This window comes from Trachemys scripta, chromosome 1, assembly GCF_013100865.1.
Source record: "Trachemys scripta elegans isolate TJP31775 chromosome 1, CAS_Tse_1.0, whole genome shotgun sequence".
Lineage (NCBI taxonomy): Eukaryota > Metazoa > Chordata > Testudines > Emydidae > Trachemys > Trachemys scripta.
In genome coordinates this window covers 189,874,426-189,895,765 of record NC_048298.1, presented here as the reverse complement: position 1 = coordinate 189,895,765, position 21,340 = coordinate 189,874,426, and the positions used below count along the sequence as shown (strand labels likewise).

General features: G+C 44.7%; 2 protein-coding genes across 3 annotated transcripts in view; one reads left to right on the top strand and one right to left on the bottom strand.

Moving 5' to 3' along the window:
• Positions 1-16,732, bottom strand: part of LOC117867706 (SH3 domain-binding glutamic acid-rich protein-like) — a 48,381-nt gene extending 31,649 nt beyond the window's left edge. The window contains exons 1-3 of one of the 2 annotated variants that reach the window (XM_034752950.1): positions 16,531-16,722; positions 7,449-7,575; positions 5,775-5,960 (exon numbers count right to left, since the gene is read on the bottom strand). In XM_034752950.1, coding sequence (XP_034608841.1) covers positions 5,775-5,897 — 123 coding nt within the window. In that variant the 5' untranslated portion in view covers positions 5,898-5,960; positions 7,449-7,575; positions 16,531-16,722. Of the gene's footprint in view, positions 1-5,774; positions 5,961-7,448; positions 7,576-16,530 lie in introns of both variants that reach the window. The other variant, XM_034752942.1, reaches the window with a different exon arrangement.
• A 2,944-nt stretch (positions 16,733-19,676) lies between these two features.
• LCA5L (lebercilin LCA5 like) overlaps positions 19,677-21,340 on the top strand; it is a 33,678-nt gene continuing 32,014 nt past the window's right edge. Inside the window, exon 1 of the mRNA XM_034752984.1 lies at positions 19,677-19,721. Coding sequence (XP_034608875.1) covers positions 19,681-19,721 — 41 coding nt within the window. The 5' untranslated portion in view covers positions 19,677-19,680. The remainder of the gene's footprint in view (positions 19,722-21,340) is intronic.

The window sequence follows — 21,340 nt, the reverse complement described above, 5'->3', positions numbered from 1 at the left end:
GCAGCAGCTCTTGTGGTTTTGCAGGCTGAGCAGCCTCTGTCCCTCCATATCAGGCTACCTGCCCTTGGGGTTTATTGTTTTCTATTCCGCATGTGACACCTCTGCTGCTATTGTTTCCAGATGTGACCTTCATGTTCTGGAAAAATGTCTGATGATGAACCTGGCATTACAAGATGAATCTAATACCAAACAATAAAACTGGGAAAAGATGTAGGGCTCTGTCTAGAATCATATACAAGGGAGTTCAATCTAATTATGCAACAAGAAAACTCAGCTAACCAGTAGTGAAAGAAATAAATTTCCCCTTGTAACACTGGGAGCTCTGTTACACCAAATATTGGACTGAAACACTGAGGGAATTATTATTGTATATAAGCCACTGTCTAGGAACAATGCACGATACCTGGTTGAAAGAGAGAACTCAAAGATCAAGGAAGATTCTCCTATAAATCTTTCCTCTTTACATATCCTCTCCTTTTCTCCATTCATATCCTCCTTCCCTCTCTGCTCCTTTCCTTTTCTGTATCCTTGTATGTGGTAGATGTGATGGGTTTATGTTTTGTGTGTAGTGTATCTTTCAATTTCTAGGAATTTTTCACATCTGAAGAGCTCGTTGCCTGTTTTGTTCCCAGAGTTGTTCTGTATGTTAAGGGAAAGTGGGGTGATTGTCCTTCCTATCCTTCTTTCATTTAAGAAGTTTTCAATTTGGGGTGCTGCTGGATCCTCAATGACACCTGGAAATACAGGTGGCACCAGGGGCCCAAAGCATCATTTTGCATATCTGTTTAATAGATGCAGTTGTAAAATTTTAGACAGGTAAGGGGGATGTTGGAGGGGATGGGAAGAGCGTGAAGGCCCTGGGCTGGGGGTGGGGTGGGGAGGATTCACATGGAGGATCACTTGGGGAGGTCACGTGCCCTCCTTTGTGCAGGGGCGTCACTATGTATTTTGCCACCCCAAGCACGGCAGTCAGGCAGCTTTCGGAGGTGCGTCTGTGGGAGGTGTGTCTGGTAGCGGGGATTTGGTGGCATACCTGCGGGAGGTCCGCTGGTCCCGCGGCTTCGGCGTACCCGCCGCCGAATTGCCACCAAAACTGCGGGACCAGCGGACCTCCCGCAGGCATGCTGCCGAAGGCTCCCTGACTGCCCACCCCCACAGCAACTGGCAGGCCGCCCCCCGCAACTTGCCGCCCCGCAGCTTGATGCCCCCCGTAGCTTGGTGCGCTGGTGCCTGGAGCCGCCCCTGCCCTTGTTTCCCTCCCATGAGTGCAGTACCGGCAAGCAGGGCTGGCTCCAGGCACCAGCCGAGCAAGCTGGTGCTTGGGACAGCAGATTGAATGAGGCGGCATTCCACCCAAAGCTAGGGTGGCACGGCAGCCTTTTTTTTTTTTTGTTCCGCTCCGGCTGCCCTGTAGGGAGTGATGCCGCAGAGGACAGGAGCGCCCTGCAGCAAGCCCAGCAGGGCACTTCTCGTCCTTCCCTCCCCGCCGACCGGAGCCCTCCCGGCAGGCGGCATGGCGCGGCAGTGCCCCGCTGTAGCCCTGGCCGCCCCCTTCTCTCTCTCTCCCGCCCGCTCCTCCCCCCCCCCTCCCATTGGCCAGTCCCCCCGCACCCCCGCTCCTGCCGTGCCACAGGTTTGTTTTTTTTTTTTTTTTTGCTTTGCCGTTCTGGCCACCCCATTTTTTGTTTTATTTTTTTGCTTGGGGTCGCCAAAAAGCCAAAGCCGGCCCTGCCAGCAAGAACTTATTTCTACTTGTACCACTGCCAGCGATGCAGGTGCCTGGCTGTACAGGATGTCAGGGAACACCCTCTCCCCGTGTGCTTCCTCTGCTTCTTAGCAGGTAGCGGGGACTGAGACCGGTGTTGGGAGGCTGGTGCCAGTGGCACACTTCACAGTGATCCCACTGTGCTCGGAGCGGAGTCCGATCTTGGCGGCTCGGAGACTGGCACAAGGCTCAACTCCATGAGGCGCGCTCTTAGTCTTATGTCCCACTCCTTTTTACGTCTTGGCTTTAAAAGCTCTTGCAGATGCAACACTTATTACTAATGTGGATTTCCCCGACACTCCAAGCAGCTTTGATGAGGGTGGCAGGTCGGCCTAGGCTTTTTGCAGCGATCACTGGGCTTGAAGCCCAGGGACCAGGGCATGCCCTGTCCCTGGGCTAAGTCCCTTAGGAGACTATCTACAGTACTATAAGTTAACTATTAATAGAACAAAAATAACTACTTATCTAAGAACTATTTATACAATGAACGATAGGAAGTACCACTGGATAAGAGCACTTGCTGAAGCAAGGAGATGCTCGAGCACCGTCACGGGTGATAAGAAGGAACTGAGGAAGGGGGAGCCAGAGGCGCCCCTTATACTGGTGCATATGCGCGCCAATTCAGAGGACACCAGAGCCAGTCCTCTACGGATATCACTGAGGGAAAGATTTCTGGCACCAGTGCATGTGGCGAGCACACACACCTAACATGGAATGGACATGAGCAAGCACTGGAAGAAGAATATTTATGTTATGGTATTACCTTCTATTGGTTTAAACACATTAATGTAAGGAGAGGTAATTTGCCCATTGCAAGCCCATATGCAAATATAAAAGGACCTAAGGCCTATTAACAGTTTCTGTCATAAAGTGGTGAATATTTATTATGTAAGCAATGCATATGCCAAAGCATTACAAGCAAAATCGTTGAAATGCTATCCATTGTAGTTAATCTGTGTTTTACTATTTGCTTCCATTTATATCATAGGTTTCCCCCCCGCCCCCCAAAGTGCCTACCCTGATGTGCCTTAGACATATACTTGCCTGCTTACGTGGGGGCTGGATTGGATCTATAGCATTGCTCACTTACAACTACATGAGGAGCAAACAAGAACATAGGCTCTGACATACAGGTTTTGGAAATAAATCAATAAAAATACCATAGATATTTAACTGAAAATTCAAGCCAAAAAGACACATTCGTAATGGGACACAAGACCACCCTTGGTAGGAAACCTTTAGTCTTGAGTGACTCAATATCGCCTACCCTAAGTATTGAAAATTCATGAGTCAGGCAGCCAAAAACCATGAGATTAACTTAAAAAAAAATCACAAGATTTTACAAATAATGAATCTGAATTTTTATTTGCCTTCTAGGCTTGAGCCATTAGTGTGCATTCCAGTCATATTTTCAAACTTTCCTCTACAACCATTAGGGCTAGAACATATGCTTTCTTTTTGTTTAAATCAAGAGGAGATTGTCATGTAATCACATGACTCCAGGAGCTGGAGTTTGAACAGTAAATATCATGAGATTCATTGTAATATTGCAAGAGTTAGCAACGCACACAAGGTGAAGAACTGTCTGAAGTAACTGGACTCTTAGTTCTGGGAAAATAATATGAAATAAGTTGTACTCTGATTCAAGGAACAAATTAAATAATGTACATTCTGAGAGAGAAGTCTTGAATTTTTACAGAAGTGAAATTGTCTAATTCTAAATTGTATGAGAGTTTGGGCTATAACTCAAAATAGGCTCACATACAGAATTTCACATCTGGCTTTTGATCACCTCAAAGTTGAGGCCCAAACCCAAGCCACAGATCTTTTCTTGCCTATAACAAAAGGAAGGAAACCTGTTTGCTGAGAATCTGTGAAAGGAAAGGCTGTCTCCCTGAATCTTTATGTCCTGGACAAGTTGTCCCATTTAAGAATATTCACTTTTTAAATGTTTGTGATGTCTGATAATCAACAGACAAGAAACACTGGGCTGAATTTTCAGAAAGAGAGGCCTAAGGTTCATGTGCAAAAGACGTTCAAACAATTGCACACCTACAGCTCAGTATTCATTTATGTTGGTTCTGAGCATGATTGTATGTACAAATAGCTAGATAGCTGCCTAACTATCTATGTGCAACAGCCCAGTTTGCATGCAAAGATAAGTATATATTTTTGCCCATGGAACTCTGAGTTCCAGATGTAAAAAAAATATTTTAGCTCATTTGAGCAGGTATCATGGCTTATTTTCATTTGTAAAGCACCTAGCTCATTGTGTGCACCACCAGAAAAATATAATAAATAATAATAATAATTGTAATTCTGAAAGAGGAATACAATCTTGTATATTGTAGAATATTTTGTAAATATATCTTTTTTTCTATTAAGTTCTGTTACTTCGGTAATTCTAATGATATCATCTTTTTGATGACAGAAATAGATTGTAACTAAGGCTACGTTTTAGTCACTGGTATTTTTAGTAAAAAAGTCACGGGCAGTAAACAAAAATTCATGGTCCATGACTTTTACTATATACCCCGAATAAAACTTGGGGTGGGGAGGAGGCTCAGGGGATGGCCCAGGCAGGGCCCCAGAGGGCGTCGCAGGGGGGGACGCCACAGGTGCTTGGGGAGGGCGTGGCCTGGGGAGTGCCATGGGTGCTGGGGGGAGGGGGCATGGCCTGGGGGGACGCCGCGGGTGCTGGGGAGAGCGGGGGAAGTGCCGCAGGTAGCGGGGGGGGGGCTGGGTTCTGTGGGGTAGGGTTGGTGGGGCTGGGGCAGGCTCCCTACCCGACTCCTGAGCTCCATGTGCTGCCTCCCCTCTGCCCCAAACCCTGGTTCTGCCGCTCCCATTGGCTGAGAACCACAGCCAATGGAAGCTGCGGGGGCAGTGCCTGCCAGCAGAGGCAGCACGTGGAGCTAGGAGCTGAGGGAGGGGAGCCCCCCCTCCAAGTAAGCACCACCCTGCACCCCAATCCCCAGCCCTGAGCCCCCCAACACCCAAATTCCTGCTGGTGGAGGGCAGGGGGGCCCCCCCAAGACTGCCCCAACAGCAGCCGGTGCGCCTGGTGCGGGGGGCTGCCCAGGCTACTCAGGCGGACCCCAGGCCAGGCACACTAGCACTGCAGAAGTCACGAAATCCTGTCTGAGAGTGTTATTCACTAATATCCTTAAGGGAAAAAAAGCTCTATTAAGCATTTACAGATACAGTCACTGAGCCTAAACAAACTAATGAAATCCCACTATGTGTCACAAAGGGGACAAAAGAAATAGAAATAATATAAGAAAAGGCCTCAAAGTTGCTGAAAGGAAGAGAGTAGAGCCAAGAAAGCAACGTCCTGCACCTCCTCTCTGAACTCCAGTGGTACCCCTCTGCACAAACATCATACTCCATGTTTATTTGGTTGGGACCTCACATTTATTTGCTTGCTTTTTATGTGTGGAGGAGGTCATGTCAAGCCAAAAAGGATGCAGAGCTGGACACCAGGACTGGGGAAAGGGACAGTTGCTCTATAGGGCCTTACCCCCTGACTATCCAGTGGAAGTTGCAGTATCACCCATTCAGCATCCTTTAGCCCCCTCAAGATAGGGCAGAAGTAGAGTGTGGGCAGGGAACCAATAGAAGAGCAGCTCATGAATAAGCTATGATATATCAGGGCAGTGGTGAAGTGGGAGGGAACACACAATTTCCAGGGAGCTCTGTAAGAGTGTCAGGCTGACACTCTATGCACTTCACTGAACCCACCAGTCACTGTCTCTGCAGAGAATAGTTAGGAAACTCTATGCAGTTCACCAAGCAGAGTTTCCTTAATAAGTTTTCCCTCCCTGTAGGTGTCTCTGTGAAAGGGGACAATCAGGCCCTCTATTTTCTCTTCAGGACTTAAATCTCCTAAATCTATTAACTCAAAAAAGAATCTCAAATGATTTGAAGAGCGATAGAATTTAGGGCACTTGTGAAATGTCCTGAAGGAAGAATGTCTGCCATTTTATGAAAATGTCAAGTGACTTCTCACCCCACAGTACTGCTCCTCATTGAAGATCTGTGGAGGGAGGGGGATTCCATTTTGTGGCTTCTTTTCACCTGGGACGTTCTCTCTCATCCATTTCCTGTTGTCCTCATCACCAGCTATGTCCATTTGCTTAAAGTCAATCTTGTTGGCCTCTAAGAAGCCCACTACTTCTTGCTGTTTCTTCTTAATCTAGTTAAAAGAGGAGGGAAAAAAAAGAATTGTTATTTTCATGTAAGCTAAAAATATAGACTTGTTATATTAAGAACCAATGCAGCTATATCAAACTGGATGCTTCATCCAATATAGAACAGCTACCTTTAAGCTAGTCTTTACTTATGAAATTTTATTCTGCCAAAAATCTTTTCTTTTGGGCCTGCCCCTTAACACTTAAGCCAGAGGTACAATTAAGGATGCTTGATGAAAAATGTTTCATTAGTTCCTGTATTGGAAACTTTTCCCACTCAATCTGCACTTTGCGGTTTTACAGGAACATCAAGAGGTGTTGTATACACAATGTTAGGACATAACTTCCATTTGTGTATCAGATAAAATTTCAACATGTCACTTGTACATTTTGATTCTAATGTTCTGAGCAATTGGAACCCAGAAACCAATCCTGCAGCATATGCCATTAGTTTGCAGCTATAATTCCGATGTTGATTATTTTCTGTTCGTTTGGTGAGAGACCTGCACTGTTAAGGGACTAATGGCATGAGTTTGAGCTTAAGCACCATGCATACTCCCTCACAGAGTTGTGCTAATCACACGCACCTAATCTGTGACCAGCAACATCGGTGTTCCAGACCTGGGTTTCTCTTACTGCCACTTATGCTAAACCATGTGGTAATTTAATGACATACCAAAATGGTTACTAGATAATCCCACCAAGGTAATTTTTGCTTGTGACTCAGATGATTTGAAAGCAGATTTGCAGAAGTGAAACATTTGAACACTGAAACCCACAATGACACCTAGCCAATGTAATTCAGATTTTAGCAATGAGACAGGAAATAAGCCTGCAAATTAATCTACTACTGTGTGTCTATAATCTAATCAGCCTGAAAAGCTGGAAAAGAAGAAGATGGTCAGAACATGTTATTAAAGGACTCATTTTCATTAGTGTTATTGTTAAAACTAATAATGAAAACCCCTCTGTGCTTACTTCTGCAAAGACAGAAATAAAATCACAATGTATAGAATTCTGGGACAAAAACTTAGCTTTGCAAAAAGGGCTAAAACAGACAACTTGGGATGGAAACACTAATACAACGTGTTTAAAACATGCAAGTGAATATGCAATTGATCAGGCCATGTCTACACCCCAACCCTCAGGGGCCCGACTGCTGAGGAGAGAAGCTGTGGGAGACGGAATTGTGCCAGGCAGAAGAGGGGAGCGAAATTTAAGCGTAGACACATCCACAGTTAGATCAATGAAAGCTGCCTTGCGTCAACCTAACCGTGTAGTGTAGACCAAGTCTAAGAGGTTGTTTGGTTTTGTTTTTAAAAGGGAACTGTTTTTAAAAAGGCCATTTAACTGCACAGTTCTTTTAAGGAAACTTTCTGATGACAGGGTTGCCTTGGGCACTCATAAGGGCATCACATCAGAAGAAGTTAACAGGAGAACATCTGTATAAATCATACACAAAACAGACATTCAAACAATACTAATGTTTATACCTAATGCTACTAAAGCCAGTAAACACCGTGTTGACAGCTCTAATTCCAGCATTAGCCCATCTCATTGTGCACAGGAATTTAAGCACATATGGTACACAGGGCGCAACATCACCTAGTGCTCCAAGAGCTGTGGGAGGAGGAACGACAGTTGAACTGCAACCCAGCATTCCCTAGTTTATGGCTTTAAGTATTAGACATGGGTAAGCAAGGTTTGTCTAATTTCAGACTCACATAGATATAGTGGGATAGAACATTCAGCTCAAACAATATTAGGACAGAGTGTAAAACAAATACAGAGACATTTAAAAAAGGAAACGTGGGCGGGAGGGGGGACTTCAACATTTATTAATCTCTGGTGATTCTTAAGCCAATGTTGTACTTAGTGGGGAGTCTGACTCGTGATTTTTGAATGTCTGAGCCTGTCAATACTATATTATGCATTATTTATTTACAGATAGCTGTAAAAGGAGTAACTCACATTAATGTTATCTCAGGTCAGAGGCAGCTTCAGATTTTAAAAAGTATCAGTAAAAGTCTATTGTAATGTGTTCAAAACAGTCCTGAATAAAAACCTTGGCCTGTGTTTTAGTATCAATACATGAGACTGAAAGCATATAAAGTATCATAACAGCTTATACTGTATTGGTGAACAAAATATGGAAATCAGGAAATAGGAGTTCTGTTCTCATCTCTGTCCCAGACCTGTTATCTATTGTTTGCATTTCAGTAACATTAGACACCCCAATCAGGGCCCCCATTGTGCTAGGCATTGGGTACTTAGATTAAGTAACAATTCCTGCCCATGTAACCTTTAACAGCTCTGTGCCTCAGCTATAAAAATCACAAAGGCCCTACTTGAATCCCAGGATGATCTTCAAATAATTGTGGCTGAATTGAGGACAAGACATGGAAAAATCACGGAAAAGTAACCATTGACTTTTATTAATAGCAGCAATTTGGAAAATCCAGAGTTGACCTATTTGTTTAAAAAAAAATCTGGAACGATATAAACCCTTAAGTATTATATTATGCCTGCTAATTTTTGTTGATAACCAGCCATTTTGCTGCAACTATATTACATTCATTTTTTTTTTTTTAAAGTGACTGGTACAATGTAAAATTCAAAAGACTAAATGTCTTAACACAACTGCTGTAGAAACTGAGTCCAGTCACTTTAGCCTCTTATATTTTACAGGCATTGAATGTTAGTGCAGTACAGGCGAGTCGCATCATACATGCATTTAACGTACGCGAATTCAACTATACGCACTCGGCAAAAAAAAAAAAAAAAAATGATACCTGTAAATAGTGCGGGCGATTCCACCCAATGAGCACATATCCCGGAATGAGCGTCAGATGGGAGACGGGAAGCTGCTGTTCCCTCAGTCGGTCTCAGTTCCTGCATGCCTCTCATAGTGTGAGCATCTCGCCACGCTTAGTGTGATTCTAGTGTTTAAAGATACATATTTTTCATACAACATGGCCCCTAAATGCAAGCCAGCTACTTCATCTGGTGCTCAACCAAAGAAACAACGATCTGTTCCAACGCTGGAGGAAAAACTAGCTGTGTTGGACTTATTGAGAGATGGTATGTCGGTCTCCAACGTGGTGCGTAAATATGGCCACAACTAATCTAGCATCCGTGCCATCAAGATTCGAGAGAGAGAAATTCATCGAGCCATGGCATCAAGTGCTCCAGTAACTGCTAAGGTGACAAGCCAGGTGTGTGTTTAGACTTTAGTGAAGACTGAAAAGGCATTAAAATGATGGCTGGAAGACATGAACCGTAAACGTGTGCCTATCGATGGCAATACGTTGCGAGAAAAGGCTCTTAGCCTCTACGCACTGTTCAAACCTCCTGCTGAAGAGGGACAGCCTTCTGACGAGAAGGAATTCAAAGCCAGCCAAGGTTGGCTTAACGGTTTTAGGAACCGCTTCAACCTCAAAAACGTGCAGACTACTGGTGAAGCTGCATCTGCCAATGAAGAGGCAGCAAAAGCCTACCCCAAACAATTAAAGAAAGTCATAGAAGAAAAGGGCTATCTTCCGGAACAAGTTTTTAATGCTGACGAGGCTGGGCTCTTCTGGAAAAAAATGCCCAACCGCACTTATATTTCGAAATCAAAAAGACAAGCCGCTGGCTTCAAAGCAGCTAAAGACCGTGCGACTGTGTTGTTTTGTGGCCATGTACACCAGGCTTACGTTTTCATGGATACATAGCCCTATGGATGCTGATCCCAATCTTAATGTGATGGAGTGTTGGAAGTCCTTCAACATTGCCAATTGCATCACTTGTATTAAACAGGCAATGGATGCAATCAAGCCTGGAACAGTCAACGCATGTTGGCGAAACCTATGGAAAGAATGTGTGAATGATTTTAAGGGTTTCCCGACCATTGACAAAGAAGTGAAACGCATTGATCAGGTGGCCAGGCAAGTGGGTGATGATGGTTTCGTCGACATCCTTGAGGAAGAAATTGAAGAATTAATTGAGAAACATTGACTAACGAAGAGTTAGAGGAACTGATAAAATAGTCTACAGAAGACGAAGATGACGACGATGAACAGGAAGAGCCAGCAAGTTGGAACCTTAATAAGTTTGCTGAAGTGTTCCAAGCAGCGAAACACTTGAATGATTTAATTTCTGAATACGATCCCTCTATGGAACGAAGCCTCAAAATCACACATAATATTATGGACGATTTGAGACCGTATCAAGAAATGTTTGAGCAGCTGAAGAGACAACAGCAACAGTTGCCGATCACCATGTTTTTCAAGGAAAAACAACCAGCAGCAGATGAGCCTACGCAATCAACTTCTCGAGCTGAACCAGAGCCAACCACTTCCTTTATGACTCGCTCTCCATCACCCAAGTTCTCCGACACCTCTGTCTCCTGGATCGACATCAAGCCCTGATGACCCCCTGTAGTTACCCCCTGTAATTAAAAACATAGTACTGTAACATTATATTTTGCATATGTACTCTATTATATACCATACATTACTGTATACATATTACTGTACAGTAATACACAAAACCATGTACAGTATACTGTACTTTATGGGCGATTTAAGGGATTTTCAAGAGTAATTTTGACTATACGTGATTTTTGCCTTAAGCGCTGACTTTTGAACCTAACCCCCGCGTAAGATGCGACTCCACTGTACTAACTGGATACTCAAAATGTATGCAAAATTGTGGACTGAACAAAGTAGGCTAATTAAAATCAAAATGGCAGAGGAAGATGAATATTGCAGGATTCCCAATTTCTGCAATATCACAAATGAAGTAGGGCTTTAGTGATAACACTTATCTCTGTGGTGAGGCTTACTTAAGCAGTGATTGAAATTATTTGAGTCCTGAGATGATATTTCATCTCTACTGCACCTATTATTTTGAGTGCCAGTAGTAAGTGCCAAAATACAGTAATAAATAATAATAATAAATGCTGCTCACACATAGCATGGCCTTTTTGTCGTCATCTGTACAGATTAAGGTAAACATTCCCCCTCCATCACCAGTGCAAGCCTGACTCCACCCCTTTCCCACTCTTGCATCTCAGTAGGGACAGGGAATGGATAGTCATTGATGGAACAACAGCTCCTTTTCTCCAGTCCCTTGGAGGAGATTGGACTGTGAGTTGTTCAACTGTTGGGTCCCTGCTGTCCTCCTCTCCATTTAGGAGGTGCCTGAGGGGAAAGGGGCATGAGATGGGGGCTTGGTGAGTTAGAAAGTGGGAGATGGGGATGTGGGGTGGAAAGAAGAAGAATACATTAAGGGGGATATGAAGAAATCTTCATGCTCATGCTCTGTTCAGACACTGTTCTTCCATGCACTCAAAGGGTGAAATTTATGTCCTTGTGGAGAGCCCATACAAGGCGCACATGTACATTACTGAAATCTCCCTCACTCTTGTGTGGGTGAGTGGATAGTGCAGATAAATCAGCCATACAGGATGCATTCTCTTTGTGCCAGAGGTGGGCTCCATGAAAGCTCTGTATAGATCAGTCTAAAGGAGAACCTGAGGTGGGGCCCACAGGATCAGATCTCACGCATAGCTCCCGACAGTCCAGGTTTCATAGGACTGTCCCACTTTGACCCCCCACACCGCCTGCCCCAATTGAAGTGACTTCTAGTCCATGGGGCTGGCTCCCTATTCTGTGCACTGTGATCTCCCCTGGTTCACAGGGTCACAGCATCACTGTTTTGGTCCAGCTCCCCTCACAGGTGGGCAGCTGGCCCACATTTGAGTGAGTGGTGCTTCTGCATCCCAGCCACCAGTGGTAGTTTCATCTGTTGTGGAGTAAATTATTTTCATCTATATCCCTGGCATCCAAAGTTTACCCACTGACCAACTGTCCATAGGTGTCCAGCAGCAGCAGAGAGTATCTGGTCAGCAAGTTTATAGCAGCATTAAAGCTGGCAAATAAAGTTGATGCAGTTCTCTGATCTGACACTATAAAAACAATCTATTCCTTATGAGCTGACAGAGAATTATTTATGTTTATTACATTGCTGCTTCTGTTGTGGCTCAGCATGGTAAGAGGTGCTATCCTGTTTCTCTGTTTGCAATATGAGCTCAAGCCTACACATGGCCAAATTCACCCACCCCCGTCTCTCCCAGATACTAGTGCTCTGGCATGTATTTCAAAGTAAAAGAATACTGTGATTCTGTAATTCAGTCACAATCCTGCTGAATGGATGAGTTTTTGTAAAACTGAAGTCTAAGGGCTCAATACTTCAAATACACAGATCTTCACTTGCCCTCAGCTGGCTAGGCACCTGCTATGTGACCTCTCTTTCCTCTCCCCTCCTCCACAACCATGCACTAGACAGCTATATACACTATCCAATCAAAAATTGTGTATGTTAATGTTTGATCAGGATCAGCAAGAATTAAAAACCTGAATATGTTGTTTACATTTTATGAAATACATTTTATGAAAGCAGGCTCTCTCAGGCAGAAGCGACTCTGTCCCACTCCCCGGACAACTGCCAAGGAGAGGGGCCAGCTAAATGTGTGAGAGGGAGGCACAAAGAGAGAAGGACAGAAAGCTCTCCCTTCCCCTCCACAGGTACTGTGGGGCAGGGAGAGCACTGGGGCCCTGGGCTGGGCACAGGGTGGGAGGCGTTACTGGGCAGGGGATACACATGGGTCAGTCACATGTCCTCCCCTTTAGCTTGTGTCCCCCCACTTTGGAGAGGCACTAGTCATCTATGCCTGGTGGGCTGCCCCCACCCCCTCAGCTCCCCATTGGCAATGGGAAGAAGCTGCCTGAGGCAGAGCAGGGTCCAGATGCCCTGACTCACTGCTCCCCCATTCCGCAGGAGCTGGGCAGCCTTGTCAATTTCACAACTTAACCATGAAATTGACAAGACAGCCAATGGTCCCAACCCAGCGCGGGGCTTCTTCCCCTGATTCCCAGCTGGGAGCAGGGTCCAGCCACCCAGATCTCCAGGGCAGTGAGGGAGGAGGGAAGATGGGTTCTAACTGCCCGACTTTGTCAATTAGAGGGTTCCTGCTGTGAAACTGACAAGACAGCCAACAACCAATGTAAGTAACACAGTGTCTACCCACATAAGCCCTACAATGCTACACAAACAGGTAGCTGTGATGTTATCTAATATAATCATGCAAATCATTCCCACATGGTGCCCAGGCACCAGCAACATTCAGAGCCCAGGGGCCCAGCTCCAACAATATTTGGGGCCAGGTGTCCCCCCGGCCCCACCTGCTGCCCCCCGCACCTCCCCTGAGTGTCCCCCGGCCCCCTCTTGCTGCCTCCACGCACAGTCCCCGGAGCAGAGCATCCCTGCCTCTTGCTCCATGCTGCCTCCCTGCAGCAACTGCTGTCGCAGGGTCCTAGTGCCCCCCATTTCTACTGCCAGGGCAGAGAGACTCAGCCTGCCCTTCCACCTTAGACCCTTCCTTTTTCCGGCAGGACCCTCCACCAGCACAGGACCCTCCCCCCCCATTCCCCCACCCGCAGTCACTGCTCCTGCCCCATGCTGGGCAAGGAGGCAGACCCATCCCTCACTCCCAGTGAGGCTACAGTCAGGGGCGACAGCAGGGGAGGAGGAGGCGCACACAGCACCCCCTGGCACCCACCACGGGGGAGGCGAGGAAGATTCCTGAACCTGAGAGAGGCCCTAGGAGCACATGCAGTGACAGTAGGGGCATGAGTGTGCTGCTGGGGTGGGTGGGAAAGGGGGGTTCCTCCCCCAGAGCTCATTGCTGCTGGCAGGGAAAGGGCTGGGGTGGGGGGCAGAATCCTTCTCTCTGGCCCCTGTCCCGGAGCAGCCTGCCTGCACCCCAAACTCATCCCCAGCCCTGCCCCACCCCAAAGCCCACACCCCCAGCCAGAGCTTTCACCCCCCACCACACCCTCAACCCTAGCCCTGAGCCTCTCCACCACCACAAACCCCTCATCTCCAGCCCCAGCCAGAGCCCTCATCCCCTTGCACTCCAACCCTCTGCCCCAGCCCTGAGCCTCTCTAACACCCCAAACTCCCCAGCCCCAGACAGAGCCCTCACCCCTCCACACACTCCTACTCTCGCCCTGAGCCCCCCTACACTCCAAACCCCTCATTTACAGCCACAGCCCTCCCCCCACAGCCCTCACCCCTGCACCCCATCCCTAAACTCCCCCCCCAGAACCTGCACCCCCTCCCTCCGCACCCACTCCCATACCCAAACTCCTTCCCAGAGCCTGCACCCTAATCCCCTGCCCCAGCCTAGGGCCTGCACCCCAGGCCTCCTCCCCCACCCAAACTCCCTCCCAGAGCCTTGAGCAGGTGGGGGTTGGAGTTTAGGTGGATGCAGAATTTGGGCAGGGGCGGGTTCTGGGCACCACCAAAATTTCTTCAAACCTGCCACCCCTGAGCATTTGAAGTAACAGTAAATAGCCAAACTGCAGGCTGCATCAGTAAGACCAGTACAATTTAAATTCTGAATTGATAAAATTCACAGAAGGACAATACAAGACTGGAACAAAATAAGGCTTAAGTGGAACTTAAGTAATGTGTACGCCTTGTGCTATTCCTCTGTATGAGATGAGTGTCATGCTATATATATTTTAAGTTTATTAAAAGGGCACTTTCCATCCCTATTGTTCTCTAGTAATACTACGATAAGAACAATATATGACTTCTTAGAAAATCACTCAAGCAAAACATTTTGTTAAGGAGTAGTTAAAGTTGCAGGCTCATATCAATAGTCTGAGTTTATGTTACCTTTCGAGAACGGTGGTGTAAAAAAAAAAAAAAAAAGTGTGCACATAACACACCTGTCTAAGATTAAAAATCCAGGAAATGCAGAATTAAAGTTGTGCTTGTATAAAAATGTGTAAAAATGGTTCAACGAACAAACAAAAACAAAAAGTCAACCAAAATGTGTTGGCATTTCACTAGCGTAATATTCATATACTGCGAACGACTGAAGATTGGGATCAATAAATGCAACATTTTATAACGTCCATCTGGCATTGATCACCTTTCTTAGCAATGCTTAAACTGGTGCATCTGGATGATAAGCATATGTAATCCACTGCTCAGGGCATGTTATGTGTCCCTTTCATTTCAGTGCCTTATCCACAGAAGAAAGGAGTCTGCTACAGCTGCCAGCTAGGTGAATATAGCTCTGATTCAGGAAAGCACTGAAACGTGCAGTTTTAAGCATGAGTAGTCTCATTGACAGCAATGATTTAAGCATGTGCCTAAGTGTTTTTGGGAATTGGGGCCTTAGTAAGAGTCTCATGCTTAAAAGTCTGCAGAGTGACTTCAATCATGCTTGCAGCCTTTCATTAAGGACAGCTGACTGGGAACAAAGATAGCCAGGTAGGACTATCCTTCAATGATCAAACGAAAGAAAAAAAAAAAAAAGTAAATCTGTGCAAGGTAGATGGTAATTTATATAGCCATTTAAATAATCTGTGCTTCCCTACAGATTAGCAACCCAACAGTATGTTCTTTATCGCTGTTCTCGTATCTTACATCTCATTTTTTTCATATAAAAACAAAAGGTTGGTAAAATGGGTCTAAAAAGTCTACAATAAAAGTGTTTCAAGCTGAAAAGCTCTGTGTTAAGCAAGGTTAGTAAGAGCTTTGTAATTTCTTTGTTATGATGCACTTTAGGTATTAGTGGGGTTCTACTTAGTTGCCAGAGACAGTGACTCTTCCAGAGAACGGTGGCTTTTTCAGTACTTTTCAGCTCTTCTACTCTGGAAGTTTCTTAAGGAGATGGTGTCAGTGTAACTGTAGAGATGCAGTTGCAGTTACAGTTATGTGCATGCACTAGCTAGTTTGTTTACTGTGTCACCGTGATTGAGCGATTGCTAAAGCAGGGCTGCAATCTGAGCTCCTCTGGGAACTGGATATAAAAGGAAATCATCCTTTCCCAGTTCCCACCTCCCCTGGATTTCCAGCACTCTTCTCTTCACTTCAGCCAACATGTTGTGCTGACAACTACAGCAAGGTTCAAAACTAAAAACCCCAGTATAGCCTTTCAAGAGACAAAAAAAAAAAAAAAAAATAGAAGGGGGGGGGAGGAAGAGGATAACTGGGAACAAGTTTACTCCACATAATTTTACTCTTCTCGCTTTGGTTCTGGCTTTTTCCTGGAAACAATATCCACTATGCAACAGCATTAAACCCTAGCAGAGTCACAAAGTATTTATCAAAAGTAAATATATATAATTTCTACTGCAAACAGCCTAGTTCAATATTTTTAGGGCAACAGAATAGCCTATTTTGTATACACCTATTATATATATTATTTGCAAAGAGATTTCAGTCTATTAATTGAAATTATATTTAGACATCAATATATGAATTGCAATTAGAATTTAAATACACATAACCCATATTTATTAACTATAATTCTCCATGTGTGGAGGCACTTGCAAGAATTAACTATTAGACACAAGCCTAGAGACATCTCACTGTTTCCCTCACATTCAGACCCAGGCTCACCTGGTAACTAGTACATACACATCCCATACTTAGACAGCAGTTAATTCACAAAAAAACTGATCCTGGTGGAGAGAGGGTAGGGGTGAAACATACATTACATGAGTAACCTACCGCTGTAGACCCAGAGGATGTGGCTACAAAGACTTTGATCACCATTTTGACTGTTATAGAAGAGAACCACCAGAACAATCCTGTTATCTACAAGTCACCAGAGCCCTGAGAGTGAGCCTGACATGCAGCAGCTCCCAGGGCAGCCAGAATCCCTTCCCAAATGAATCTCCCCTCCACATCAATCTAACTAGTTTTAGCCTCTCCCACCCACTGGTATCCTGGGCTTCCCCAGCTTCATTGGCTCTTTTAGGTATTTTGGGAGCCTAGAAGCTGGGACAGGATTGGTTGGCAAAAGTATCTAAAGCAGAGGGACTTGCACCTGCCCCTAGCCTTTTCACTTTAGAATTGACCGGGTGACAGTCCATAAAAGGCAAGGGAGAGCAGTGCACCAATCAGACAGGGCAAGGAAAATGCTGGTGGGGAGGGGAAAGAGTGTTGGAAGAGTTTGCAAAGCTGCAGGACAAAGTTTAAAGGGATGTCAGCATTTTCATAATAATCCCCTGTATTCAAGAGCTCACACCCACTCTCTGACTAAAATAAGGAGCCTCAGTTTGAAGCTTATATGCAGCGTAACAGCCACAATCTCTACCTTTAAAAACAAAACAATTTGGAAACAACAATTCTGAGATCAGCCTGAACTAAAGCCACAGTTCCAAACACTCTGAGGCATTGGGAAATTCAGATCAAGATCCAAATTTTATGGCTCTGTTTTCTCTTTGCAATATATGTTAGGTCATTGTGGATTAATTTTGGGGTGGGTGAGATACGGGGAGGCATGTGGATGACCCCATGCCTGAGACCCTAAAAAACAAGTATTTCTGTACTCTATGTGGCCAGTGAAGATCCCAATGCACTTTTTGCAAGAGTGGGGCTAGGTTTCCTTGTGAAAATATTCTCTTCTCTGAGTAGTACAGGGCACTGTTTTTCCATCTGACTGCTGCTTTCCCTCCCATAGACGGTTGCCTGTCAGTGGTGCTGTATTCACATATTGTTTAGCTTTTAGGGATCTTTCAGAATGAATGTTATTTTTGGAATGTGCAATATTATAACATAATTTTTTAATTGTAAGGGCCAAATTCACCACTGGTGTAGTAGGCTCAACTCCATTGATTTCAATGGAATTGAGACTCCTAATGCCAGAGGTGAACTAGGACTTAAGAATTTAGGCCTCAGTTCTGCAAAACATTTTTAAATGTTTAACTTTAAGATTCAAGGCTTCAAGGCTCCCATCCTGCAAATTCTTAATACTGAACATAGTGCTAACTACGATTGACTCCAATAGAGTTATATGCATAATAAGCAGTAACAATTGCATTTGGCAAATGACTTACTACCTATTTGGACCATTATATAATTTTAAAGATACATCGCTCTGTTGTGTGAAAAATTATTTCCATCTTTATGTAAATGGGATTCTGAAGAAATTTATTGAAAAAGACAACAGAATGGACACTTTACAAAGTTCACTATTTCTCAATCTCTGTCACCTGCTTCTCCAATAAGGAGACAAGAGGCAGTCTTGCAAGTAGTGAAGACAGGTAGTAAAAAACCTTCGCTGACAATTTTTCTAAAAAAAAAAAGAAAAAGAAACTATGCCAAAAAAATGGTGCTTCATGCTAAAACTTGGCATACAAGCATTTACCCAGGAGAAGTTTTGTACTAAATTCAACACAAATTACTTTAACAGAGAGCAATTATATGAATTCAAAGAAACTTGGACCGTGTTTTTTGATAAATTTGGATAAAGAATACTTAGATAGCTCAAATAATGCCAGACTTCCATTGCATTGGACCTCTCTGTTTTTTCCCTCCATCCTGCCCCACTCCCTCTCCTCTTTCCTTTTCTTGTCTATTTGTGTGTGTCTTTTTTTTATTGTTACCCCCCCACCCCCCGCCCACACCATGTTATGTCTTTGTAATATTGTCAAATTTCATATTGTCTGGTCGTGCAGCTCTGACAAGCTGTATAACGGAATAATTCTATTGGATATCCTGCAAAGTGTGCAATATCTGGTAACACATACAAGCTGTGAGTCATTTACCTTTTTGTGTTTTTATGGTTTCTTTATGAAAATTAATATAAAACAATCACAGAATAAAGATTTTAGCCAGTTTTGAACTATTATTTTTATTTATTGATTTGTATAGCATCTTTTACAGGTCTCAGAATGTTTCGCAGAATTACAAATGAAGGGTCTGATACTGTAATCATTTTCTACAAGTCATAGTGCCAACTATCATGAATAGTCGTGCCATTAATTATTATTAAACACACCGGTATTTGCAGGATGGGGCCATTAAGCCATTTAGTACCTTGCAGGACTGTGACAAAAATGATAAACAGTGCATTACTCCTTTTTATTACCCAGCTATCAAAGAGCAAGATCTTGTAGCCACGCTATATCCGAAACTCCCATTGAACAGGATCTGGCCCAAATTTCTATTGGTTTAAAATGCCACATACAAGGTTTCTGTCGTGGAGCACGATTCTTTTTCTTCCCAGGTTTGAAGAAAAATGTTTCAATGTTTAGAATTATATGAGTAAAATATTTATTTTTCATTCTTTTTTTTAATCCTAAAGTGCTCAATTAATTTTATTTCAGCCCCTCCTTTCTCTGGAGCTTGAGAATAGGGCTGGGTGTGCTACCACCTCCCCTCTTTTGGGGGCTAACCTGTGAGGGAGGATTTTGCTGTGTGTGTTTCAAAAAGACGTTTCAGCTTCAGTCAGAGGCTCCCTACAGCCTAATAGCAGTAGCACTGCTGGGACTGGTGTGTTTCTAAGGCATCAGACTTTGCGGGTTATTACATGGATCTGATGGAGCGAGCAACAGGAGCGATCCCTGCTGCTGTTCACTGTAAAATAGATCCGGGGTGGCCTCCCCCTTACAGACCCTGTGGGTGGATGGATATTGGGGGCTCCGAAAACTGCTCTAGGGGGCAGCAAGTCAAACACAGCAGAGCGCATTTATTTCCGAAAATTAATAAAGTTAGAAGTCGGGGAGGGGGAGAGGAAAGAGCGGGGGAGGGATCGAGCAGAAATAGGAAGGGGAAGGTGGCCGGAGCGACAACTCCCCCCCCCCCTCAGAACACTGAACTACAAGCCCCAGGATGCACAGCGCCAGAGTGCCCCGTTCCCATAGCGACAAAGAAATGAAAACAGCTTCTCCCGCTAGGACAGCGGAGAGAGCCAGGTAACGAGGGGATGAGAGCCCCGCCCTGTCTGTGCGGGGGCAGTGCGGGGAGGGAAGGGTGGGGGTCCTACCTGTGGGAGGAGGGGGGGGGAGGTGCAGAGGAGCTCCAGGGGCCCCTCAACCAGGTTGTCCTTCCAATCCTGGCAGCATCTCCATCCCTTGTAGGGCTTGTGGGTCCCAGGTTCTAACCCCATCCCAGTCCTGCCCCAAGCCCATTTGTTCTTGAGACTGAGGTGGCCTGGTGATGCCCTGGGCCCTGGACTGGCTGATTGGGGGAACCACTGAACCATATAGTAACACTCTCCTCACCCAGGCTGTGCTTTCCTGTCCTTTCCTTTGACTGTCTTCAAACCATAATTAATCTCTCCCCGCCCTCTGAGTTTTTGCTGCTTCTGGGTGCCTGGGGCCAAATGATGGTTGAAACAGAGTTTGTAAACCATGTTTGAATGTAGATCCTTGCCTAATACCTAGGCTAAAACATGATTTGTGATCCCTTATGGATCATTGCAGTGGCACAGAATCACTGGGGCAAAGTACTGCCCCTGCCACTCCTCCCAGAATATCCCATGCATTAGGGTATCCCCTGTGGGGAGAGAGGAGAGGTCCCCGCACAGGGGTGAATTCCCCTGACAGGTTTCATATGCCGTTAAGAGGAGGCAGGGTGAACCCCACACAGGAAACAGTTCTTTGAAGAATCACAATTTTAAAATGGCACTGCTGAGAGAGTAACTTAATCTGTTGTGCTAGCTCCTAGTAGCTCCAAAAAGTAAAATGCAGTGAATAAGCAATTATACACTTTCTAATTTGCTGTCCCGATCTCATGTGAATAATAACTAGAAGTGTGTGAAATATTCAGAAACAAAAACCCTCAGGTATTTTCTATCTTGTTCTAAATATGAAAATTGCCCTATTTTCTGAAAAACTCACCAAAATTCACAGTTCATTTTGCTTGAAAACAAGAGGGGAAAGGACACATTTTCAAATGCAATTGAGCCTCTTTAGATATATGCCAAAAGCATATGAAAATGTACCTAAGTCAAGTACTCATAAATCTGGAAATGTCTTAGTTTGATGTTATTTTCTGAATAAAACAGAGTTTATTATTTCTTTTTATCCTCACTATTTAATATGAACTCCCTGACTGGTACACTAAATTTTGTCCCTCTTCTCAGACTCCTGAGAACATATGCCTATACTGTGTTAAGCTCTTAAATAACAAAGATTATGTATAATATTATCTCTCTAGAATCTAAAGGTTTGTCTGCACAGCACAGTTAGCCCTGAGTTATAACTCGAGCGTTATCCCTAACTCATCTCCCATCCACACACAAATATCTCTAGCTGGAAGTAAATGGTGTTTTAAGCTTGAGCTAGCTGGCCTGTCCAGGCATGTCTACACTGCATCTGGGAGTGAGCCTTCTAGCTCGGGTCCACAGACTCATGCTTGCGGGGCGTGTACTAGCACTATGGAAATAGGTGTGTAGACATTGCTTTGACATTGTGGCTCAGTCTTGTTGCTGGCACAGAGTGCCCGAGGAAAGCAACAGTGGGGTTCATTGCCTGGTGTGCGTCGCGCCAATGAACACACCAGGGTGGAGAAGTAATCAAAATTTTATTTG